Source organism: Maylandia zebra, linkage group LG2, assembly GCF_041146795.1.
Source record: "Maylandia zebra isolate NMK-2024a linkage group LG2, Mzebra_GT3a, whole genome shotgun sequence".
In the NCBI taxonomy this organism is placed as follows: domain Eukaryota; kingdom Metazoa; phylum Chordata; class Actinopteri; order Cichliformes; family Cichlidae; genus Maylandia; species Maylandia zebra.
In genome coordinates this window covers 37,923,915-37,947,753 of record NC_135168.1, presented here as the reverse complement: position 1 = coordinate 37,947,753, position 23,839 = coordinate 37,923,915, and the positions used below count along the sequence as shown (strand labels likewise).

At 39.4% G+C, this 23,839-nt stretch overlaps 3 protein-coding genes across 5 annotated transcripts; 1 reads left to right on the top strand and 2 right to left on the bottom strand.

Annotated features, from left to right (window-relative positions):
• The first annotated feature begins 68 nt into the window (after positions 1 to 68).
• Positions 69 to 3,938, top strand: nudcd2 (NudC domain containing 2). The gene is made up of 4 exons (XM_004540932.6): positions 69 to 521; positions 976 to 1,024; positions 1,289 to 1,440; positions 3,581 to 3,938. Exons 1-4 carry the CDS (start codon positions 333 to 335, stop codon positions 3,662 to 3,664), a joined length of 474 nt encoding a protein of 157 aa, XP_004540989.1. The 5' UTR covers positions 69 to 332; the 3' UTR covers positions 3,665 to 3,938.
• Positions 3,939 to 7,989, bottom strand: ccng1 (cyclin G1). The gene is made up of 6 exons (XM_014412125.3): positions 7,805 to 7,989; positions 6,650 to 6,913; positions 6,309 to 6,562; positions 5,874 to 5,952; positions 5,534 to 5,644; positions 3,939 to 5,114 (listed from the first exon to the last, which is right to left on the bottom strand). Exons 2-6 carry the CDS (start codon positions 6,911 to 6,913, stop codon positions 4,923 to 4,925), a joined length of 900 nt encoding a protein of 299 aa, XP_014267611.3. The 5' UTR covers positions 7,805 to 7,989; the 3' UTR covers positions 3,939 to 4,922.
• Positions 7,823 to 23,562, bottom strand: LOC101465803 (septin-8-A). 3 transcript variants are annotated; one of them, XM_076892229.1, is made up of 11 exons: positions 23,433 to 23,562; positions 23,176 to 23,218; positions 15,707 to 15,821; positions 15,382 to 15,577; positions 14,754 to 14,940; positions 14,517 to 14,678; positions 14,104 to 14,200; positions 13,782 to 13,950; positions 13,215 to 13,347; positions 12,924 to 13,114; positions 7,823 to 9,263 (listed from the first exon to the last, which is right to left on the bottom strand). In XM_076892229.1, exons 1-11 carry the CDS (start codon positions 23,540 to 23,542, stop codon positions 9,209 to 9,211), a joined length of 1,458 nt encoding a protein of 485 aa, XP_076748344.1. In that variant the 5' UTR covers positions 23,543 to 23,562; the 3' UTR covers positions 7,823 to 9,208. The 3 variants fall into 3 exon arrangements, with proteins under 3 accessions (XP_076748344.1, XP_004540995.1, XP_076748346.1); XM_076892231.1 differs by lacking the exon at positions 7,823 to 9,263 and adding an exon at positions 9,595 to 10,116 and having other exon boundaries at positions 23,433 to 23,560; XM_004540938.6 differs by lacking the exons at positions 23,176 to 23,218; positions 23,433 to 23,562 and adding an exon at positions 17,474 to 17,622.
• Between the last annotated feature and the right edge of the window lie 277 nt (positions 23,563 to 23,839).

Genomic DNA, 23,839 nt, shown 5'->3' with positions numbered 1-23,839 from the left:
GTGTCTCATAGGAGCAAGGTTTTCTAATTACTGGTTCATCCTATCAGGCAGTAGATGGCGCTGCAGCTTCCGTGATTTTCACAACCGGAAATGACACCGAGACTGAGAAAAAGAAGAAATTTGGAGCTTGTGAGGGGAAAACACCACAGGGAGAGGTAAAATACACCAACTTAAAAACAGACCTTTAAAGTTAAAAACAAAACAAAACATATAGGCAACTGTAACAGTTAACCGCACAGCAAGCCTCCAGCGTATCTTCGACCTGCTCGGTTTCACGCTGGAAGCTGGTCAGCGGAGGTTAGCCGACCCGTGAGCCGGCGTGCAGCCGTAGCATGTCGGTACACTTCGAGGAGAGGAGCGGTGTCGTCCCCTGCAAGACGCCATGGGGCTCTTGGTACCAGACCATGGATGAGGTCTTCATTGAAGTCAACGTGCCTCACGGGACCACTGCTAAAGAGGTCAAGTGTCACCTGGGGTCCAGAGACATCGAGCTGTTGGTCAAGGGAAAGGAAATATTCAAGGTAGGGCACCAAAGTGACTCCCAGGTCCCGAGAATAACCTGTATGCTGTGATCTTTATTTGCAGAAAGTAAGATAATGCGATTCCTGGTTTATCCTCCAGCTCCACCCCACTCTCACCCTCTTTTACCCAGTGACTGAACTAACCAGTAAACCCAATCCAGCCTTGTAAGACCATTCATGTAGCCCCTTTCCGTCATACTTATCACAGTTGGACCTAAAAGTCCACGTCACAGTTAATCAGCAGTGTCGCCTATTTTGATACCGTACAATGAAATCAGTCGGGCTGTTGTGTGTACGTAAAGAGTATGTAACTTCACTGTATTGTGCTGTAACGCAGCTAGACCTGTTCTGGTCATGTGCAGGTCTTTTAACTCTTCCAAGAACAGGTCCAGGTGTGCTGATATGAATAAAACTGATATTATTCATTTTTTATTTTATTTTATTCTTTTGCCAGGGAAAGCTATTTGGAACAACTGTATCAGATGAGGCCACATGGACACTAGGTAAGTGACACACTCACAGAAATATTAAGGGAATTAATAACTATCCTTATAACTCTAACGATTGCTGTTGACTGGCTGTGTTGTGATATTCATCCATTCATGTCTTTATGTTACTTATGTTAAGTTACTGGGGGCTTTATGTTCACCCTTTGTATTATGTCATTGTTGAATTAGAAATGGTCAAATAGAAAGGAGACATTACTAAATTAGACTTTAATGAGAGCCAGCTTAATGCATTGTTTGCTTTGCTGATCATTTCCTCAGAGGATAAATGTCTTATCCGGATCATTCTGATGAAGACCAACAGAGAAGCAGGGAACTGCTGGTCCTCGCTGCTGGAGGGGGAGTATTGTGCGAATGCTTGGGTCCAAGACCAGATGCAGAGAAAACTCACTCTGGAGAGGTTTCAGCGAGAGGTGAGTTTGATTCGCTGACCTCTGTAGCACTGTTGACTCTACTGTACATCCTAATGACTGTTGTATATTGTACGCATGTAATCCTAATACATTTCTTCTACTGCACAGCTGCTACTTTTTCAGCCAGGTTAGGACCACCTTCTAAAAAGGAAACTTTTAAAGGCTTTACATACACTTACTGGTCACTTCATTAGGTACACATCTTACAACTGCCTGGGTTTGGAGCTCATTTTGCCTTCAGAGCTGCTTTAATTCTTAATGGCACAGATTCAACAAGGTGCTGGAAATATTCCTCTGAGATTTTGTTCTATGTTGACATAATAGCGTCACAGAGTCGCTGCAGACTTGTCAGCATTCATGATGTGAATTTCCAATTCTGCCACATCCCAGAGGTACTCTAATGGATTGAGATCTGGTGACCGTGGAGGCCATTTGAGACCACTGTCATGTTCAAGACACCGCTTCGAGATTGATTGATTTGAGATTTGTGACATGGTGTGTTATCTTAATGGAAACAGCCATGAGAAGATGGGTACGCTGTGGTCATGACAGGATTGACATGGTCAGCAAAAATACTCAGGTTTTGGTCTGTGGGCTCATTAGTACAAGTTGAGCATAATTTAAACACCACAGCCTAGCTCCAGTATCATTAGACCATCACCACCACCAGCAGTCTGAACTTTTGATACAGGGCCACGTGGATCCATCCAAATGTTGCAGCAGAGATTGAGACTATTGTCCAATTTGAGCCCGCTTGAATTGTAGCATCAGTTTCCTGTTCTTAGCTGACAGGATGGGTCTTCTGCTGTTGTAGTTTATCTGCTTTGAGTTTCAGCATGTTGTGTTTCCAGAGAAACTCTTTTCTACATCTTGGTTGTAACAAGTAGTAACTGAGTTATTGAAGCTCCTGCTACCTGCAGCTTGAAGCAGTCAGGGCAGTCTCCTCTGACCTCCACTATCAACGATATATTTTTTCTTACAGAGCTGCCAATAACTGGATATTTTCTCTTTTTCAAACCATTCTCCATAAACCCCACAGGTGGGTCTGTGGGGAAATTGCTGTGAGATGAGCAGTTTCTGAAATATAAATATTCCAAAAAAGTTACTTAAATGACCTTTATTCTCCTCGGTCTGATGCTCAGTTTGAACTTCAGCACATCATCTTGACCATGTGTGTATGGCTAACTGTATTAAGTTGCTGCCATGTGATTGGCTGATTAGATATGCAGTTGGACAGCTGTAATGAGAGTATGTTTTGGATTGTTGAAATATAGACATCTGACTGTTTTCATTCCCAATCCATTAATAATAACTCAGTCCCCAGGTTGTGATAAATCGGTTTTTCTTATAAATGAAGCAAATCCATAAATAATGAAGGGAAATAATCAAGGGAACTCTGTGATGGTCATTTCTGGGTAGGCTAAAGAGAAAAAAAATAACCATGCCACCTTAATTCTCAGAAATGCAGCTGACATGCTCTTTGAGTTGTAGGATTATCAGTAACACTTCAGCTTGAAGGAAAGATTGGAAAATGTCTTCCTCATTACAATAGAGATTTCTGATGTAATGTGCGACATTACTAACTTGCAATTATGTGGCAGTGTGAGTCACTGACTTTTAACATATTACATATTTTGCGTAATGAAACCTGTAAGGGGTTCTGAAAGTCTGGCTGTCAGAGCTCATTCCTGAGAATGTTTTAAAGGTGATGATCTGTTAAGTTAATGAAGGCATTGCTTTCAACCTCAAAGCCCTTTATCAAGAAATCCATCCATCAGTTCATCTTCTTAACTATTTAAATTAACAAATCAGGATGAGCTGAAGTCTCTCCGCTGATATTGTGTGAGAGGCTGACAGGTCACCAGTCTGTTGCAGGGCTAACAGTGAGACTACCAACCATTTGTGTGCACACCTGTGGCTAATTTACTATCACTAACCTAATAAGTGTCTTTAGACTTTATTAAACACTCATTGCAGTGTTACTGCTGTGATTCTGGAAATTGTTGAGATGAGCACTCAGTGATGAGTTTGTCTTCTTACATCTGTTTCTTAAACTCAGATACATCTATCCTCAGGAAATCTTAATTACAGATTAACAATCAGCAGTATGTCTTACTGACTCTTTTTTTTCCTTTGTTAGAATCCTGGATTTGACTTCAGCGGTGCAGAGATCTCTGGGAATTTTGCCGGTGGCGGTCCAGACTTTTCCAGCTTACAGAAGTGACCCATACCATGATGCTAGTACATGCTTGAGGAGTTACCTCTGCCCATCATGCACAATGTGCAGAACAACAGTGGATGCATTCGGTCTACTGTGACAAGAATTTGCCTTGAGACGAACTAAAAAGCCTGGCTGTCACATCATTGGTCTCGTCCTCAAAGGACTGATTTTGTGCAAACCAGATGTGGGGAGTGGGAAGGCTCTACAAAGGAAGTTGATAACTCTCGTTATGAGAATTTTCTGACATGTTTTAATAAAAACAAAGTGCACTCAGCAATAGCTTTTCAATAAAGTTTTATTGAAAGGTACAAATACATAGGTTAATCAGATGGTGTATTCAGTCATTTTGAATTTGAGACCACATTTTGTTTTGTCACTAAAATCAAACTAAACAGGGAAACTGGCACAGAAAATGCGATATAAATTTCAACCTGAATTTCCACTGCAATGACCTTTTTTGGGGTTTTCTGAGTGCTCTCTAAAAAACTAACAACTTAACTCAGTATATTTGTGGCGCTTCACACGGTGTCCACAAATTAAGAGTTGGTGAAAACAACTCATCTGTAACCGTTGGTAACGTTTCATCTCAAACACTGATGAGCTGTAGATAACAGGATCATCACTAGCTTCATTTCCCTGGTACAAACCAGAGCTCCCTCGCCTTAACAAAAAAAAAAAAAAAAAATCATCACCTTGGGTAGGAGTGTGCATTCAGGACAGCTTAGCAACCTAGGGTGGGAGTGAAGGACTTTGGGCCCGATCTTTTGGTTCCATTTTTTTGCTGTTCACAAAATCCCTCTCCCTCCTCTTCCACATGGTGGACTGAGGACCTAGGTGGTTCTATACTTATTAGCTTAAAACCAGCAACCCGTTCCAGGGAAACACCAAACACCGTGGTACGGATTTAAACAAGAACATACTAGACACCTGTGCAAACGGCTCAACCAAGAAAGTAAAACTTCAACCTTTCTGAGGAAGAATTACTCCTTGTCATAGGGAAAGAAAAATGTGTGTCTGATCAACATATGATTACAAACTTAAGGGATAAAAAAAAAAAAAAAAAAAAAAAAAAAAAAAAAAGGGGGGGCATTTCCTTAAAGACATCCATCATCACAGATGAAGGTCTCTAGGGAAAATAAAGCTGGAGCTGTAAGTGGGTGACCATACTGCATGTTACATCCAGTCAGAGGACAAAGATGTAACAGTGGTAATGTTGTAATTTTTCTTTCCATGTCAAGTCACCCACTTGGACGCCTAGGTTTTAACAAGCTGACTCAGGTATGGTGGGAAGGTGAGTGATCTTGTAGTAGCTGTGCTTCAGCTGACGTGCAGTTCTTCCTGAAATAGTCCAGCGAAGTCTCTGGACGTTTGGCCTGCAGCACTTAGTGGTGGCGTACTCAGCCAAGCATTTTCCAACTAGCTCCCGCATGCAAACCAGATCCCCGTCTTTGATCTGCAGGAAAGAGGAGTCGCATCTTTCTCTGCTTAACACTTGGCAAGAAGCATTAAAATTCATTAAGCTACACTGCATGGATCACCACCTTATATTAACTGTGACAAAAACACTAATATGCAATAATGTTAAAAACGAGCCATTTTGGTTTGAGTTGAGCAAAGGCTCATTTTGATAGTTTTTCCTACTCTGACCTGTATGTTGATAAGATGGACCTATTCCTAATAAGGCACACGGGTGTAGCCATGAGCACACAAGTCCCACTGACCTGTTGTTTAAACCTTCTGCCTGCTAGGGGCAACCAATCAGAAGAACGTTGGCATAAAGGGCTTGTGTCTTCTGAGGCCCAGTTTAAAATAAGGATTGTTTGAACTGCTCGTATATATTCTTTAAAGCAAAAGGCTCAGAGCTGGACTTACATTTAGCTGCTGCTGCAGATTGCTCAAGGCCTCAGATATTTTGTCAAGGTACTCTGGGTCATGTTCATCATGGGCCTCAAAACACAGGAGAGCCAGGGCAAGCAGAGATGGCTGCACAGAAACACAAACACAGTCTCTTGTTAAGAAAAAGAAAAAAAAAGTAGAAACTATGATAACATTTAAAAACAAATCGACACAGATGACCTACATTATACCTGAGATACAACAACAAACGAGAAGTGTACAAGACAAAAGCAGTCTGATTTTTAATGAAAAGCGCAGAAAAGCATTGAAATAAGTCATTATTTTCAATGTGGAGAGAGTAGTTGTTTTGGCTTACCTTTATTTTGGAGAAGACAAATGAGCAGTGACAGGCTTTCAGCTGCGCCTCCAGTCTCTCAAGGCTCAGGATCTTCATGCTAAAGGGAAAAAATGCTTTTAGTGTCAAAGCAAACTGAATGTGAAGTACAGCTTACATAAATAGTGATAAAAAAGCCAACCAAAAGGATTTCTATTTTTTTTTTTTTTTTTTTTTTAAAGGTAACGTTTGAAAAGGGGGGGGACTTGCATATTTGTTTTCTAACACCCTGTCACATGTCTAAAAGTCTACACGATTTCAAAAAGGACTGTGCCTGTTGGCTAAAAAAAAAAATATATTTTTTTGGTTAGTGTTAGCTTTCAAACCAAATATGAGAAGACACATTTTAGTAGAGTAAATATAATCTCGTTGAGTCATAGCTCAGCCCTGCAGGTTGGTGTGACCGTCTGTCCTTACCTCTCAGCGTCGAGCTGCTCCAGGACGTGGCTGTGAAAGACGCGGAGAAAGCGCAGGGCCGTGGGAGCCTTCACCTTCCAGTAGAGCTTCTCCATGATGATCTTCTCCATCCTCATCATGTCAGACACTGTAAAGCGATTCTGACTGATGCGAATCAGGTCATTGGCCAGAGGCACGTTCTTCTCTTCTTCTGTGGACTTCACAGCGATGTAAAAGCAGCACAGACCGACACAAGGAAGGTGCTTTGGCTGAATCTGTAGGAGATGGGGAAATGGATATTGGAGAACGGAACAACTGCTACGATTTTAAGAAAGTAAGCAAAATGTACTGCATTTACAAACCTTCATGACAGACAGAAATCGGTCCAGCAAACTGACAGCCAGCGAGAAGCTCTCTGAACTGAAACCGAAGAACCTGGTCAGTGAAAGCAGGTCCTTCACCTCCAGCTCCCTGAGTCGGGAAGTCATCCTGAGGCCATTGTCCTGGGCGCTTTCAATGAACCTCAAGCCACTCAGCTTTGGTTGGTATCGGCCCTCCAGATCAATCAGGGCCTTCAGCTGAGCTGCAAAGGGCTGTGCCACAGGGCCTGTTACTGTGTCAATCATCTGCACAGACATGAAAATAAAACTTAGTGATACAGTAAAAAAACAAACAAACAAAAGATACACTGGAATTAACTGTGTGACCATAAACTGTGTATAAAGTATTAACATAACTCTGATAAACATCTTAGTCTCTTTAATAAGGCAAGGCTCTGTCTGCTACGTAATTGAAATATTAGACTGGTGTATTTAAAGGACATCTAGTCCGAAACAAAAATGGTTAAACAAATGCAGTGAGCGTAGTTTACTAACAAGATCCTGCAACAAGCCTTCCGCTAACACATGCCCGTCACTGAACTGGACTAAACTGGACTGGACAGGAGCAATGACTGTATATAAACAGGAGGCGAAATGAGACGAACACAGAACAGGGATATGCTTCAAAAAGTTTCTCCGTTTTTAGTTAAAGCGACATTTCTGCTACTAAAAGTGTGTAAAACACGAGTTCCACAGCTTTAGTGCTAGTTTGTGAGTCCACATGTAGCCGTATCACAGCAGCAGGCCTTGTGTATGTCAGGGCAAGGACCGGCGTCATGTCGAGACATGTCCCTGCCATACACACCAAAGGAGAGCTAACGCAAAGCATGGCACAGCAAACCAAAGTGACAGTACACAGTTTAAACAATAAAGATAAGAGTGAAACAACAACATAAGTCTGTAAGTACTATGTAAGTTAAACTTCATACTTTATTAGAGAAACCAGAAAATGACAAACTACTCTTTGTTGACGACGTAAACTGTTTAGCAATCAAAGCTAACGCTAGCTAAAAATCCATTTCTAAAACTAGTAGCATTTTTTTGGCTGATAGCAACACATCATTTACTGTTTAGAGCCACGAACACCACTAGATAAAAAATATATATATATCATATAAGGAAAATGGGTTTACTTACCTTAAACAGTTACGTTGCTTTTTGTATTTAAAAAAAAAAAAAAAAATCCACGCGCTTCAAATAAGCGGGTGAATGGAGAAATAAAACACACAAAAGTGTAAGTATGAACTTTCACTAAAGAAAGTTTTAAGCATAGGTTAGTTTCTGCCTATGCACACCCCCCTACCCTTGGCGTAAGGCGATGGGGAAAAGGACAGTTAAGGCGTTAAAACAGGCATAAAACCAAGCCCATGACCAACCATGCCGATTTTCTATTGGTCCTCAACAAGTGACGTTACCAGCTCTACATTTTAGTTGGATATTTAACTAGCTAGTCACATACAAGGTCCACCCCATTCATGCATTAGGGCCAATCGCACGTCAGAAGGTGGGATACGACCCAAAATAGCGTCGTAATAAAGTTGCCTCCTTTGGTATATAAATTATATTGGATTAATTTTTTAAAATTCATTAATAAATAAATACAGATATACAAATTATATCAACATTTACACAGTAATGTCTTTAGTGGGTAGTAAAATAGATTACATTTTTAAAAGGGTGTCGAAATCATAGAAAACTATTTTAAAAAAAAGACACACACGCACACAACTGGAAAGTTTCTGGAACAATCTGGAAGGAACCTGCATTATCCATCACTCCTTTGGTCTTTTCTGTCTAAAAATCAAAGTAAATATAGAGAGTACACAGTTCATTTTTCAATAAAGTAACTCTTTATTACATTAGGATTTAAAAATCTGCCAAGCAGGTCTACACAGACCCAGTATATAGATCTTATGACATAAAGAGATTTAATCCTGAATTTATATACAGTTTAAAATATGAAATCTCTCTCTGTAATATATATATATATATATATATATATATATATATATATATATATATATATATATATATATATATATATATATATATATATATATATATATATAGCAAACACAACAGAGAGCTGACAAGTTAGTAGTACAGGGTACCATTTATAATTGGATATAAATAAAGAAAGCATATTTACTATAACTGTTTTAAAGTGCCTCTAAATCATAATGATTCACAATCAGTACCTTTAACAGCAATAATCATGTCAGTTTATAGTATATATTTCACAGTGTAACTTGTCATTTATCAGAAACCACAAGCATAACATAACAGACAAAAGTAGCACATTTAGTACAAAAGAAATTGGAAATTTTGGTATTGGAGATATTTTAATAAAAGCATACTTGCAGTTTAGGAGCCATGCAGAGACCATGCTACAGATCGCTGTTTAAAAAGAACATTGTTTAGTAGACATGGAAGACTTTGACTCACTTCAAGTGAAAGTTCAGCAAAACTTTTATTTTAACACTGTAAAAATAATAAACTTGAGTAGTTAGTCTGTGATCTTTAGATGTGGTAGAAAGTCTTCTAATTCAAATTCCTTCCTGAGGTTAGGGAGCACGCAGATGGGAGACTAAAGAAGCTATGAGAGGAAAGAAAAACCACATCATCATTTATCCAAACAAGCATCAGTCAGTAAAGGTCATGTGACAAATTCAACAACACTGCACATGTTGATTAAAAATAAATCATGTTGCTGGGTTTCCTGCTGCTGCCACTCACTGATATAAAAATAAAACAAGCAACACTGTTAAATAAATCAAAATCATCAGATGTGTTTTGGGCATGGCACAACACAACAGCTACAATATGAAATGCTTTGAGTGAACCAAAGGGCTCATGCGATGGAAGTCCCAAAGCACTGAGGCATTCCGATGGAAATGGGTTCAGGTGACACACAAACTGATGCTCTATTCTGTTTCCCATCATCTCTCTTTATTTAAATGTAAATGAAGACAAAGAAATTGTGTTCATTTCCAGATTCACTGTCAGTAAATTTAATCATGTTCTTCATAACGCTGCACAGAACACTGCTTAGGCAATTGAAAGATATCACCTGAGAAAAACAACAATTAAAAAAGATCAGTATATTCATATACATTACAAAGCATCTTGTGAATAAATGTATTAATATATACGTAAAAAGATTATTCAATATTCATTTTTTAATATAAAGTTCTGTTAGTGTCTCATTGAAAACCAGAGACTTAAATTTACAACTGAAGATGAACATACATTCTTGTCAAGAACATAAAACTACACAAGTTACATGTTATGAAAAACGTCCATTGATTTATTATTATGTGTTTAGCACAATCAGCATATGAAACTTAAATACACTGAACAAGGCTCCCTTTCTCATCCGTAAGATCGTTTTTCCCATGCTGATGGCACAAACATTCCTGGTTTCCACTGATGTTTGATCCATAAATCAACTGAAAGGGGAAAAGAAATATGACAAAATATGGCAAAAGAAACAAAAGGATGACGGATCTGAAATATGGCAGGAATCAAAAGTAAATAGTGAATGAATTGGAATGCAAGATTTTTTTTCTGTTGAAATATGCTGGCAGCTCAGCTCCCATTACTGACAGTTTAACATTTAAATCACATTTACTAACAAATATCCCAGAGAGACATTTAGCTGTGTGACAAGTCTGAGGTTTCTACTGTCTCTGAGTCAAGTCGCTCCAGTCCAACAGGAAAACACTGACAGCTTAACTCTTTATACACCAACAATGGCTATACACACTCACCAGCCACATTATTAGGTACACCTGTTCAGCTGCTCATTATTGCAAAATAACCCAAAATTGGACAATAGGAAATGGAAAATGTTGCCTGGTGTGATGAATCTTGATTTGTGCTGCAAAATTTGGATGGCAGAATCAGAATGAAGGCTGCTGGTGGTGTGGGGGATATTTTCTTACCACAATTTAGGACTCTTCTTATCTAGGCATTATTTAAACACCACAGCCTAACTGAATATGGTTGGTGACCATGACTATCTCTGTATGACGAGAGTACCCATCATCTGATGGCTCTTTTTAGGAGGATAACTGATTTCTTGAACATGACAATGAGTTAGTAAGTACAAAACCTCAGCACAATACCCCTGTACTATGGCCTCCATAGTCACCAGGTCTGGGGGGATGTAGTGGAATGGGAAATCCACATTGTGGATGTATACAGTGGTCCCTCGTTTATCGCAGGAGTTACGTTCTAAAAATAACCTGCGATAGGTGAAATCCGTGAAGTAGCCAACTTTATTATTTACAAATATTATAGATGTTTTAAGGCTGTAAAACCCCTCACTACGCACTTTATTCACTTCTGAGGCAGGCATGAACATTTTCACACTTTTCTCTCTTGTTTAAACATTCTCACAGTTCAAACCTTTGTAGAAAAATAAGTCCAGTATTATAGAATTAAACCAAAGATCAAACCCTAATTTCAGGTCCAGAACAGAACAGAATAGAGCAGCTGTGAGAGAATTTAACAGAATCAATTCAATTTAATTCAGTGTAATTCAATCATACGGAAGTGGAGGAAGCAAGAAGAATGAGTTGAGTAAAGTTTGACTTATCTGACTGTTTTGTTTTGCTTAATGCGCCTTATAATCCAAAAAATATAGTAACTTCTATCTTTCTTTAGCATGTCCAGAAGTGCAACTTTTTGTGCGATGGTTAGGATCTTCCTCTGCCTTTTGGGTGCTACCGCAGGTGCCTTTGACAGTGCAAAAAGTTTTGTCGACATTGTTGTGTTTGTTGGGGAGAAAACTTCCAAACATACAGTACAGCACTTCAGAGTCACGCTGCTAGCGATCGAAGATTTATGTAAATTTGACAAGCTAAACGCATTCTGTACTGTACAGGAGACACAACATGGAAGAGATTGATTGACAATGATCTACAGCCAATCAGGACACAGAACACAATGTGCTGTAAAAAATTAAAATTAAAATTAAAAAAAGCATGCAAAATTGCATGGAAAAAAAATCTGCGAAACAGCGAGGCCGTGAAAGGTGAACCGCGTTACAGCGAGGGACCACTATAGCTGACAAATCTGCGGGAGCTGGGTGACGCTAGTATGTCAATATGGACCAGAGGAACCTCTGAGGAATGTTTCTAACACCTTGTTGAATCTGTACCATGACAAATTAAGATGGTTTTTTGAAGTAAAAAGGGAGGTCAAGCTGGTACTAGCAATGTGTACCTAATGAAGTGCTCAGTGAGTGTATTTAAAAAAACAACAACAACAACAACCAGACTTTTTGGTTAGACAGTGACTTTAAATACTTTCCACTTGCAATCTTACCTTAAAGCTTCAGCTCACTCTTGTCTACAGTAAGATTTTTACAAACATTTCCTCATCTTTCATATGACATATTTAAAGGATTATTTTATAAATCCCTTTGTGTATATGCTTAGTGTACGAAGCTGTTAATTTTGAAATGCATAAAAATGCATTTATTGCTTTTTCAAAAACAGTGTTATAAGAATAGCAGGAAGAATTATTAAAACATTAAAATACCTGAAATCTCTTCATCCACCTCACATGTAATTATACTGGCTAAATGCCTCGTAAAATTTTACTGTCTGGAATACTGAAGCCCTTACCATTAATAGTAAATGTTTCCAAGAAACTCTGCTCACTCAGTTCTTTTCATTTTTCTATTTTACTGACTATTAAGACAGCTTTGGTGTGCTGTGTTTTACAAGGCTGATGCCAGGATCAAGCTGCATTTAAAGCATATGCAACATCATGATTACAGCTCTTTGCGGGATGTATGAGTATCATCTGTGCTCTGCATGGCATGAGCATCGGTGAGACCAGTCCAATGTAAACAGAACTGTCCCTGCCCGAGATACAGTCTGGCAGGTCAGCCTGCAGAGACATAAGCATCAGGCTGTGTCATCCAAGCTGTGACCCTTCCTACAGCGTCTGGGCACACAGTGTCAGTCTGAATCTGTCCCCGTATCCTTTTCTGAGCCAACATAGCCTCCGGGAAGATAACACTATCTCGTTAATCACGTTCTACTGCTCCCCCTTTTCCAAAAAACACCACAAAGACTGACCTCCATGATATGGAAGGTCAGTGAATATAATGTAGATTGACAATGGCTATCCATAAATAGCTTGATCTCAAGGTATTACTCATTGACTGTATTAACAGTTCTGCTGACAATCAGTGTGTGAATTAAGCAACCAGCACAAGGTAAATACAAACACATTAACTTACTTCTTCTTGTCTTTGTCCTTTTTGAATGGCTGCTGTGAGCAACCTTGGAGTGCCTGTCCCATCAGTGTCTCTGCTGCAACCTTCCTCCTATTGAAGGCATTCATCTCCTCCTCCAGCTCTCGTCTTTTCTCCTCCAGATTCTTCTTTTCTTCTTGGTGCATCCGCTTGAGCTGCTCAAACCTCTCATGAAGCTACAGGTGATGATAATATATATACACAGAGCAATGTCATACAAGCCAAATATGAGATATGATCACACAGGAGTTCTTTTATGACTTTGTTAATCCTCACCTCTTTTTCTTTCTCTTTCAGCTCAGCTTCTGTCTCCTTCACTTTGTTGACAAACATCTGTCTCATTTCTTCTTCTTTGCGCTGCAGCTCCACAATAAATTCCTTCCTCTTGGCTTCGTACGTCTGCTGCAGGCTGAAGATCAGGGTAAAGTCAATAATATGCTCACTTTACTGCCCTATAACTTCACACTTCGTTGAGCCATAAAATCTGTAGAGCAAACGCTGTAATGTTAACTACAGCTAGCAGAACTCATCCAGAAAAATGCTCTGCAATAGTAAAAAATAATAATAAACAAGCAATATTTTAACTCAACATTCAAAATTAGAAAACAAAACACACCAAATTATAAAACATTTTAACTGTGATACAGAGGGATTAATAGTTTTCAAGTCACATTCTTTATCTAAATCTCCTTAAAACGTTGACTTTAATGTGCTGTTTATGAATAATCCAAGTTATTTGCACATTTTTAACCTCATAAGAAAGCTAGAGTTTTGTTTTGGGTTTTTTTTTTGATAAAGTAAATTGCCCAGATGCATTTGCATCACTGCTTTCCCTAATTTCACCTGAACGACTGGCTGTCAGTGCCTGTGTCCTTGAAGCCCATCTCTTCCAGCTTGCAGCGACGGTACAGCTCATAGTGACGAGCGTGCGTTTGCTCCCGGAGATCCTCCATGTTCACACGCAGCACCATCTCCCTCAGCTTCACAAAATCACAATGCTTTTCGTTTTCCACTGAAAAGAAAAACTGGTCTTTTAATTGCTCATAAAATCCATCATGTTTATACCTAAAATAAATAAATAAATAAAAAAAACTGGATTTGAGCAGCAGGCATCTGACTAAACAGCTCCCTCATGATGACTGCCAAACCATTTCAGCAGACTCACCCTCCACAGATCCCCAAGGGTACAGCCTTCCTTTCACCATCTTATTTCCTACTTTCACGTCGTCTACGCTTCCAACCACAGCAAACGGCAGAAGAGTCTGTGACAAAGAGTACTGATAATGTTAGAATATGGAGCTATTAATAATGCTGCGTCATATCCAGGATCCTAATATGCCATTATGCATTATATAATGTTTCTAAAAATACTGTTTCCTCACCAATGAACATCTATTTTCAAATGGCATGACAAAGTTGATTATCATTACATGTGATTATCAGCATAATATTAGTTAGCTTAAAAAAGAGAGAGCAAGTATGCAGATTAACCGATGACTACAACTAAGCATTAAAAAAGCATTAGGTACCAAATCCACGGTGCACATGTTTTTATGTTTATCTGTTTTTAGGACTCACATTCATAGAGGAGTTGATCTCTGCAACAGCCTCATCCTCTGTGGGAAACTGATATATCTGGACTCCATTGCTGACCAGCTCACTCATAACCTTGATCTTCAACTTTTCTAGCTCATTCCTGGACACAGTGTCTGCCTTCGCAATCACGGGGATGATGTTCACCTGAAGATAACCAGAAGATAAGTCATGGACTGAGTAATAACTGCTGAAATACACATAGCTTGGATCTCCTTTCACCTTGCTGTCCAGTTTCTTCATCGTGACGAGATCGAGGGACTTCAGAGAATGTCCGTTGGGGGCGATGAAATACAGGCAGATGTGGATCCTCGTGTCGTGGTAGTTAAACAGGGAGCGCTTTATTTTTAGCTCCTCTTCAAGAAACTTCGCAAACTGGGCATCGATATACTCAAGAATGGGTTTGTAGCTGCAGTAAAAAAAACAAACATTACATGCATGAACATTCAACTTCATGTTGTTCAACAGACATATCGGTAACCATGGTAAAAACTCTGTACACAGCCAAGCATGTTAGATGCGTACACTTCCTGCTGATGGAGCACTCAAACAGCAATTGAAACCACATTTGCTCTATCACTCACTCCCGGGTTCCCTTTCTTCCACTCCAATTAAAATGCCAGCAGCGGGGCAGAGCTGGCTCTCGATTTTACAATCGGAAATTGTTTCAGCATAAGAGAAAAATGGCAAAGTGATTCAGGGTTGGCACTGATCTATCAGGTTTATAGTGTAACCTCTGTGAATTTTCAAAGGTTTTCTTTGATTTCTAAACTGTTTCTTCCTCTTTAAAAAATAAAATAAAAGTCATTTTAACTAAAAGTCCATCATCACATCCATCAGCAACCTGTACCTCTGTTCTTTGTTGATCTGGTCTCCAAACCCTACAGTGTGTACAACAGTCAGCTTGAGGTTGACATTGCTCTCCCGCAGTTCATACGTGTGTGGGCGCAGCTCCACCATTTGCCCATAGTGGCTGGCTTCCTCATTTTCAAATGTTGTATTGAAAAGAGTGTTCATCAATGTGGACTTGCCGATCCCGGTCTCACCTTAAAAACAGACAGAAAAACAAGGAGCGAAAATTACAGATGAAGCAGAATGAGTGCATGTGAATTTCAAATGAACTCTTGTTATGGTTACAGGACTAAGTTTGAAGCTCCTCCTGGGTTCAGACATACCCACACAGAGGATGTTGAAGCAGAATCCCTGTGCAGATGCTTTGCTGACCAGCTGATCTGGAAGGCTGTCAAACCCCACATGGCCACTGAGCTCCAGAGTTCGCTTCTCTTCATTCTGAGAAATTACAATGAAAACAAAACCATATTCATCCTATGCTAGTAAATATCCAACAAAATAAAACAGTGACTGGAATGGTGAGCTTAAAAGGTCCATCTGTCACATCCCATCCACACACACTCTGCTCTTAGGCTTAAAAGCATCTTTTGCAAATGAGGTCATCTCTCTCTCTCCCTCTTCCAATTAACACACTGAACAGTCCCATCTATAAAAAGGAACTATCCAAATAGTGAACCAAATTCCAGTTAGCACTGATGTCACGTTAAATGTATCATATGCTTCGTGTGTTATGAAATGGAGTAGATTAGAGTGTTTTTTCATGATTTCATTGGCTTCAAGTGTAATTCAGTATTCATAGTAAAAATGAATTAATTATACACAAAAAACGACATACACAAGCTGCTCTGTATATACCAAACTCCCTGGGACTGTTTTGCAGCATACTTTAGACGTTATAGCAGCTAAACTTTGGTACAGCTTCCCTCAGCCCTCAGGTACAAAAATAAAGATATTATTATTATTATTGAACATTTAAATCATCAACAAATATTTGTTTGATGAATTATTTTTAAAACTGGCGCTTATAAGTAACTTACTGACAATCATATCAGTGAACCTAGTATATGTAGCCAGAGACTCAAGCTGATAAACTCACTCAGAATTCCCAGCTTGAGCTTTGGGTATTGCGAGTTTGTATATAGTAGCCCAAACTATACGCAGTAGGATGAATGATGCTACAGCCTGGTAAGTTGGCAGTGAGAGACTGTTCCTCCAATACCAGATTCACCCTGGGAGCCTGGCATCTTGCAAAAAGGCTCAACATGAGCACCAGGATGTGTTTCAACACAACAATCCTCTGCTTCTCCCTCACATCTCTCTCTCACACACACACACCCACACAAAGAGCTCTTTATGTGGATGTTATTTCACAGGATGGGAGGATATCCAAGCTGCTGGCTGCCCTGGTACCCCCCAAGCTCCCCTCCACAAACACTACATTAACTTGAACTCTTCCATCCTTTACAACATAGACAGGAAACTAAATTCCAGGTATGTGAGGTGAGCCATGATAGGATTTAATTAACGCATGTCATTACCCTGAATTACATGTTTGGCTGAAACATGCTGACATGTTTTTGCTGAGCAATATGATGCTGACGGTTGAGGAGCTGGTAGCTACCACTTACTACTACTTATGTTTATCCTCTTAACTCAGTCTCTCAGTCATTGCTGGCCTGGTCTTCAACCACATGCTAATTTCGTGCTGTTAATTCAGCACCAGTGCACACCTGTCAGAGGTGCTGACACGGTGAACAGGAAAGTACTGACACACAGCAGGGCTCCGTGCTGTTTCGTCCAAGACAGCGCGCCTGGATGCTGAAGTGCGCGCTTTCCGCACGTCTCCGAGGACCAGCTCCTCAAAACGGAGCGACGAAGCATTTCTCCGCTGAATCAACCATCTTCATCGCGATTCATTACACATAACGAGCTTTCCTCATCACCGCAGCCCTCCTGCTGCAATCCCCGCACACATCACGTTGCTCTTATTTACACCCGAATGTAAGAAACCGTTTGCTAGCTCAATGCTGCTCTTCTAAAAACCGCTCGTCACCGCTGCAGGCCGGCAGACAGCCCACCGTCGTACTTACCGCAAAAGCATCCACCTCGCTGGTCGCCATCGTCACAAGTGGCTGTGTGCAGGAATTATGAGTGTTCAGCGCGACCTGCACTCCATCCACATCACACACAGACTCACACTGCTCTCAATATGGCTACTTGAAGGCAACACCCCCTCGGTGCTGGAGGATGATATTACACCAGCTCGAAATATACTAAACTACACCGAGATAGTTGCTTTTGATGAGATTTTACGCGAAATTACGATAATAACTGCTTTGACTGGGTTTGCAACGACTGCCACGGAAAACCTGGTTCACAATGGGAGCACTTTTTAACTATGATTTGTAATTATTTTCAATGGAAATGAAAATTGTACAATTTATTTATTAGAGGGAGTTTTTTCTGCCGCTTTCCAATATTCATCCAGTTTTCTGACTTGAAAACCTGTAGTACGTAATTGTCAAGGTTTATATATTTACACAAAGTGACACTAAACAGTAATATCTGGCCCAGAAAGTGTTTTTATATACGATTATGAAATTTCAGTGGGGTTACAGCAGAGTACAGAGCCTATAAAGAAAATGAACGACACAGTAGGACCGTGGAAAAATGTATGCATTTAATACCTGTTCACGTTACTTTTTCTATTTAATGCTACTTAAATATTTATTTGATAACCATGGTTGAAAATGTAATTTTGCAGAGAAAATATATAATTAAAGGAAAGACTAACCGTGTAAAAAATGCAAAATATTTTAAATAGGCGTCCGTGACCAGCTACAACATGCAGACAGCTTTTAAGATGTTTATTTCCAGTTCTCGTGTATTTATTAATTTCGTTTTTCAATGTAATTTAATTTATAAGCCCTCAATGATGAAATATTCGAGAAATTTAATATATCTGTGGTATGTAAGTGTAACCCCGTATAATATACACACACACATATACATACACACACATCTTAAATTAAGCTAAACTCGTGTACTCCGTAAATAAATACTACGCTGATAAAGAAAAAAATACAGAAGATTTAAGCTTTTATATGAATCCACTGATCACGGGAGGGTCAGCCCTGCACACAGTCCTTTTAACTGGGAGGGCCGCAATAACATACGGGTGGATTTATTTGGAGAGGCGCCGGAAGCAGCAGGTTGGTGCAGGACAGCAGAGAGGGGAGCAGGCAGTGCGGGATTATCCTTTGGGCTCTACTTAAACCATCCGCTATATCTTTTCATATTTTTGCGCCGCCGGGACAACATGGATCTGACCCAAGAGTCCATTTTGTCCTTTTTACTAGAGCACGGAGGCAAAGTAAAGAACTCGGAACTGCTAAACTATTTCAGACTCCGCATCAACTGCAGCGATCCCGCGGAAAAGCAGCACAATAGAGAGCTTTTCAAGAAGCTGGTGAACAGCATCGCTGTGGTCAAACAGATCGACGAGGTGAAGTTTGTGGTGGTGAAGAAAAGGTACCAGGACTTTATTAAAGAGGCGGCACAGGATGTGTCGCAGAAACTGCAGATGGATGAGAGCTTCTCCAGCCAAAACACGAGTTTTTCCTGCACATCTCCAGACCGAGCCGAGCCAGCCAGGACTGACTCAGATATAGAAAACAATAATGTAGGCGACGCCTCAAACTTTAACCCCAGTTCTAACACCGATGTAAAACACATGTCCCTGTGGGAAATGCAGAAAAAGAATGTGTTATCTGGAAACGTGAGTATCGAGGATACGACCACTGTTAAGATCCTGAATATCTCCGGAGATCAGGCGAGCAGAGCGGGGAAATCTGGAGCTGTGTTCGCTGTCATAGCTGTGAAATCTCCAGGGAGAGACTGTGCAGCAGCAGCACTGGACGGATCACACTCCCGAGTGCATCAGCAGATAACTTTAGACAAACCAATTAATTCGAGTGCAAAAGTTTCTACACGACCAGCACCAACTTCAAACGCAAACTTTTCCGCTTGCAAGGGTATATCCAGAGAAATCCAAAGTAAGATGGTCACACACACAGATGACACACACCCACGAGTTTTACCAGAGGTGAGGGCGCCAAACAAGACCACAAGACAAGCAGATGATGCCAAGTACTCAGAGTCTGTGCCTTTGGAGCGACTGGCTCATGAGTGGTTGGTGAAGTGTGCAGCTGGGATGTGGGGACATATATATGCTTTGCTGCTGCAGGACACTGGTTTAGCCCAGAGGAAAGACTTCATGTCAGGGTTCACAGCACTTCACTGGGCTGCTAAGGACGGCAGCAGCGAAATGATACGCAAACTCATGGACATCCCCAGGAAACGTGGCATCCATGTAAACGTCAACACCAAAGCACATGGAGGCTACACGCCTTTGCACATCGCTGCCATACATGGGCACACTGAGGTCATGGTTCTGCTTGTGCAAAGATACAGAGCCAATGTAAACGAAAGAGACAATGATGGCAAAAAGGCCTTTTACTACCTGGGCAAAGGTGCTCCGGCTGAGGTCAGAGCACTTCTGGGAATGAAGCAGAATTTGAAAGCAGAAGATATAGAGAAGTACAGAGAGCAGACGAAAGGCTTCAACACAATCAGTAAACTGTTTCAGCCTCATGGGAAGAAACAAAAGAATAAGTTTGCTCATGACTGGTAAGAAGTATCACAAAACAAGCTGTGACATGAACTATTAAACCTGAAGGAGATAACACTGTTTATACTTTACACCTTATTAAGGCTTTACATATCTTACAGTCTTTCACTGAATTACAGAGGAGTACTTACTGTATTTTGTATGGCACTGCACAGTGTGGTTTTTTTTTAAATTATTAATGGTATTTATAATTATCATTGTTTATCTTAAATTTCATGTAAACTGATGTGTTATTTTTCTCACTGATTAACACCACAATGTGTATAGTCATGCATATTTTCATTACCTAATGTGTAGTAAATATTTACAGGTCACTTCTCGATTCCTGACTTTTCAAAGTATGAGGAAATAGAAAAATAGATTGCACCTCCCTACTTCTTGGGAAATAGTAACTGTCAACTCATCAACCTGTAATACATTGTTCTAGTATGCTCATTGCTTTTGTGGGCTGCTGATCACATTTACAATCACTTTTATCATCCACATGAAATCAGTTAGCTTTGTCAAAGGAAAAGGAAACATTCAGTATAGCTGAAGAAACAAATAAAGTTAGGTTTTAACATATTCAACATCTCAGTGTTAGTACATGCAAAGAGTGTGGAATAAAAGCAAAGCAAAGCAGGAAAGAAACTAGTTGGGGTAGTGCAGTGTTTGCATTATACACTTTTTGTCAACAGTTTGTACTGTATGAGGAGGACACTGTTCTGTGGGATAAGCAGTATCAGCCAAAGCTCTAAAACATACTGCAATAAAAACAAAGCAGTTTCCCCATCTTTAAATAAATACATAAGCTTAAACTGTATTCAAAAGCTAATGAGCAAGGAACACTAACTATTGCAGTGACTTTATTAACATTTAATTGCATTGAATTTAATACCTTCAACACAATGAAGTGGAAAAAGCCTTTGCAATATTTTATCTGAGCCATAAATAACTAAACCTAAACTTATTAAAACATATTTCCTTGTTTAGACATGACTGACTAAACATAAATCTTTTTTCAAGACCAGCTATGCATCAAAACATCATTTTGAGATTAAATAACCTCATTTGTTACTTAGCTGACCCAGTCTGAAAACAAGTTTGGGTCTAAAAGGCACTTGGACAATAAAGCCGTATTCAGAGCAGTGCCAGAACAATGTCCTTTGTGTTGTTATTTAGGAAAAGAAGCTGCTTACATAAAGACAAAGGACAGCTCCACTCATAGAAACTGTGTCATGTGATTAAAAAAGGAAATCTCCCACAGAAAGGTTTCCTATGTCCCATGATCCAAGCAAAACTTCTAAACATCAAAGTTTTTCTAGGGTAACTATGTTAGATCATGTTAAGAAAAATGTTTTGTTTTTATATACTTTATATACTAACTGCACTTGCTGTAAATAAACTGATTTTATTTGCTTCAGTACTTGTAGTAAACTGGGGCAAAGTTATAACTAAAGCTCTGAAATGGTCCCTTGAGTTCATAGTTACACTCCAGAGAACACCAGTACAAAAAGCTGTAGTGTGGTGCCATAATTATATGATGTGCCACAAGCGTGGTGTTTGAGAACAAAGTTAGGGATCACAGTTTTTACAATAAACAGAAATCTGTGGGAACACTATAAAAACCAGTGGCTGCAACGTGCCAATCAAGGACAAAACAATTTGTGAGTGGAGACTGTGATATTCTGGACTGATAGTGATACTAACGTTTAAAATAACAATATACCCAATGAAAATATTTAATCACAAATTTAAAATCACCAACTCCATACACAAAGACCCCAGCTGGAACTTGAACCAGACACCATGAATTAACCATGCTAACCGTTGCACCACCATACCACCCCTATAATTTTATCCATCCATACATTTTCACTACTATTTTTTCCAGTTTACCTATTGCAGGATCAACAACTAGAGCAAGTTAATCATTCACAATCACGTTTATACCGATAGCCAGTTTTTTGGATTAAGTTATTGGACTGTGGAGGAAGCTGGAGTACTAGGAGAGAACATGCAATCCCTACATTTAAAGGTACAGTGTGTAAAATCCCACCGCTAGATGTCAGTAGATTGCAGTCAATTGAGTTCTGATTTCTTACCCCTCCTAATTCTAATGTATAATCCTAGCTACAGTGTATGGCAGCCAAGAGAGAGTGAAACATTACATTTAGACTGCTCTATAACAGCAATAGCCAGCTGCTTTGCATTTCTGTACAAAAACATTTTTCTACACACTATATTTTAACATTTTTGAATAATATCACCCCAGAAAAAAAATGCAGCATTTTACATTTTTACCCCTAAGTCCACTCAAAATACTCTGGCTGACGTTCATCTGTAGTAAGTGTAGGCTGTCAGTCCACTGTTTACGTTAGCAATATGCTGGGTGCATACATTTACTCTAGAGGAGGCTTTGTGAAAGGAGTCTGAAATGAGTCAATGAGCCAGTAAAACTCACTTCTGTTAGATGACACTGATATTGAGGATATTCTGAACTTCTCTGCTGCTAAGCACTGCTATATCTGCCAGTGTATCTAACATTGTTGGACTCTGATGCTTAGTGAATAAACTCTCACGCAAAATGAGAATGTAACCAAACTGTTTTTCAGAGGCAAGGTGTGATTTTCAGGACACTCGAGCCTAACATAAGCTGGCATAATGTTAGCTAATATCAGCTATTGTTGATGTTTAGATCCCAAAGATAATGGAAATAACAATACAAATTAGTCATCTGGCACAGTATGTCAGGTCCAATGGTGAGAAGCTGTTCAGTAAACATAAACCCACACTTCTGTAGTGATGACATGACAAAACATACTGTCACATTTGACGAGCTTTTCCCAGAGAGCTGATTGAGGAAATAAACAGTTACTGTCAAAAACTACACACATTTGTCTGGGACATGGTCCAGATTGGTTATTTCAAACTCACCACATAAATCTGTTGGCAGCCTTTTCAAGCTGTCCAAATAAAATGGTGTAAAAAGAAATAAAGGAAAAATGTACAAGGAAGCTGGCAAAAAGTAAATTTTGTTTGTATGGCTTGTTTATGTTCTTTATAGCGTAATACTGTACTGTTCTCAAACTTGTTTAATTATTAGGTTGAGTTATCTCTTACCGTGTTAATGGGAACTAATGGTTCCTGCTGGGATCCCATTTCCCTGAAACATACAGAATACCCTTAATAACACGTTCGTCTTTGCAGTTAAGTTTAAAATAGCAGTTAAGTTTAACTGCTTAACTGCTTAAACTTGCTAGCTTACGCCTAGCAGACAGCATACGCTTATATAAAACGGTCGGTTGATACTTCTAATAAATAATCAGCCAACTATATATTTCTTGACAATTTTTTTGCTTTAGGTTAGGTTTGCTTACCTAGGTTTAAGCGAAAAACCTATTTCGCTTAAACTTAAAACACAAGAATAAGAGTGGCACCGGAAGTTTGGAGGGACCTCTTCAAAATAAAAACATTGCCATACCAACATGTTTGGTTTTTGTTAGCTTAAATTCTTCCTTATCCATGCTGCGAAAACTCAGTTCAGTTTTTTTCTAAATTAGATATAAAATAAATCTATGTTATAAAATGAGGTAAATAAAAATGTTGAAACAAGCATTTAAACAAACAAGAAACCCATCAGAAATACATAAACAATAAAATGATGCAGCAGATATAGCTGTACAGTGGTATTTTTTATTATTAGGTGGAAGCACTAACAAGGCGTGTTTATATATTTTTATATACGTTTTCTTTTCCTTTCCTAAGATTTTGAGGTAGGCTATTC

Bases quoted from the DNA above. Each gene is read 5' to 3' on its own strand.
- nudcd2 (XM_004540932.6), top strand. From the start codon at position 333: ATGTCGGTACACTTCGAGGAGAGGAGCGGTGTCGTCCCCTGCAAGACG. The intron at 522-975 runs GTAGGGCACCAA...TTCTTTTGCCAG, and splicing joins AGGGAAAGGAAATATTCAAG to GGAAAGCTATTTGGAACAAC. The intron at 1,025-1,288 runs GTAAGTGACACA...TCATTTCCTCAG, and splicing joins TGAGGCCACATGGACACTAG to AGGATAAATGTCTTATCCGG.
- ccng1 (XM_014412125.3), bottom strand. From the start codon at position 6,913: ATGATTGACACAGTAACAGGCCCTGTGGCACAGCCCTTTGCAGCTCAG. The intron at 6,563-6,649 runs GTTTGTAAATGC...CATCTCCTACAG, and splicing joins GATTTCTGTCTGTCATGAAG to ATTCAGCCAAAGCACCTTCC. The intron at 5,953-6,308 runs GTAAGGACAGAC...TTTTCCCTTTAG, and splicing joins GAGCAGCTCGACGCTGAGAG to CATGAAGATCCTGAGCCTTG.
- LOC101465803 (XM_076892229.1), bottom strand. From the start codon at position 23,542: ATGTTGGTATGGCAATGTTTTTATTTTGAAGAGGTCCCTCCAAACTTC. The intron at 15,578-15,706 runs GTATGTCTGAAC...TCTGTTTTTAAG, and splicing joins CTTCAACATCCTCTGTGTGG to GTGAGACCGGGATCGGCAAG. The intron at 14,201-14,516 runs GTGAGTCCTAAA...TCTTTGTCACAG, and splicing joins AGATCAACTCCTCTATGAAT to ACTCTTCTGCCGTTTGCTGT.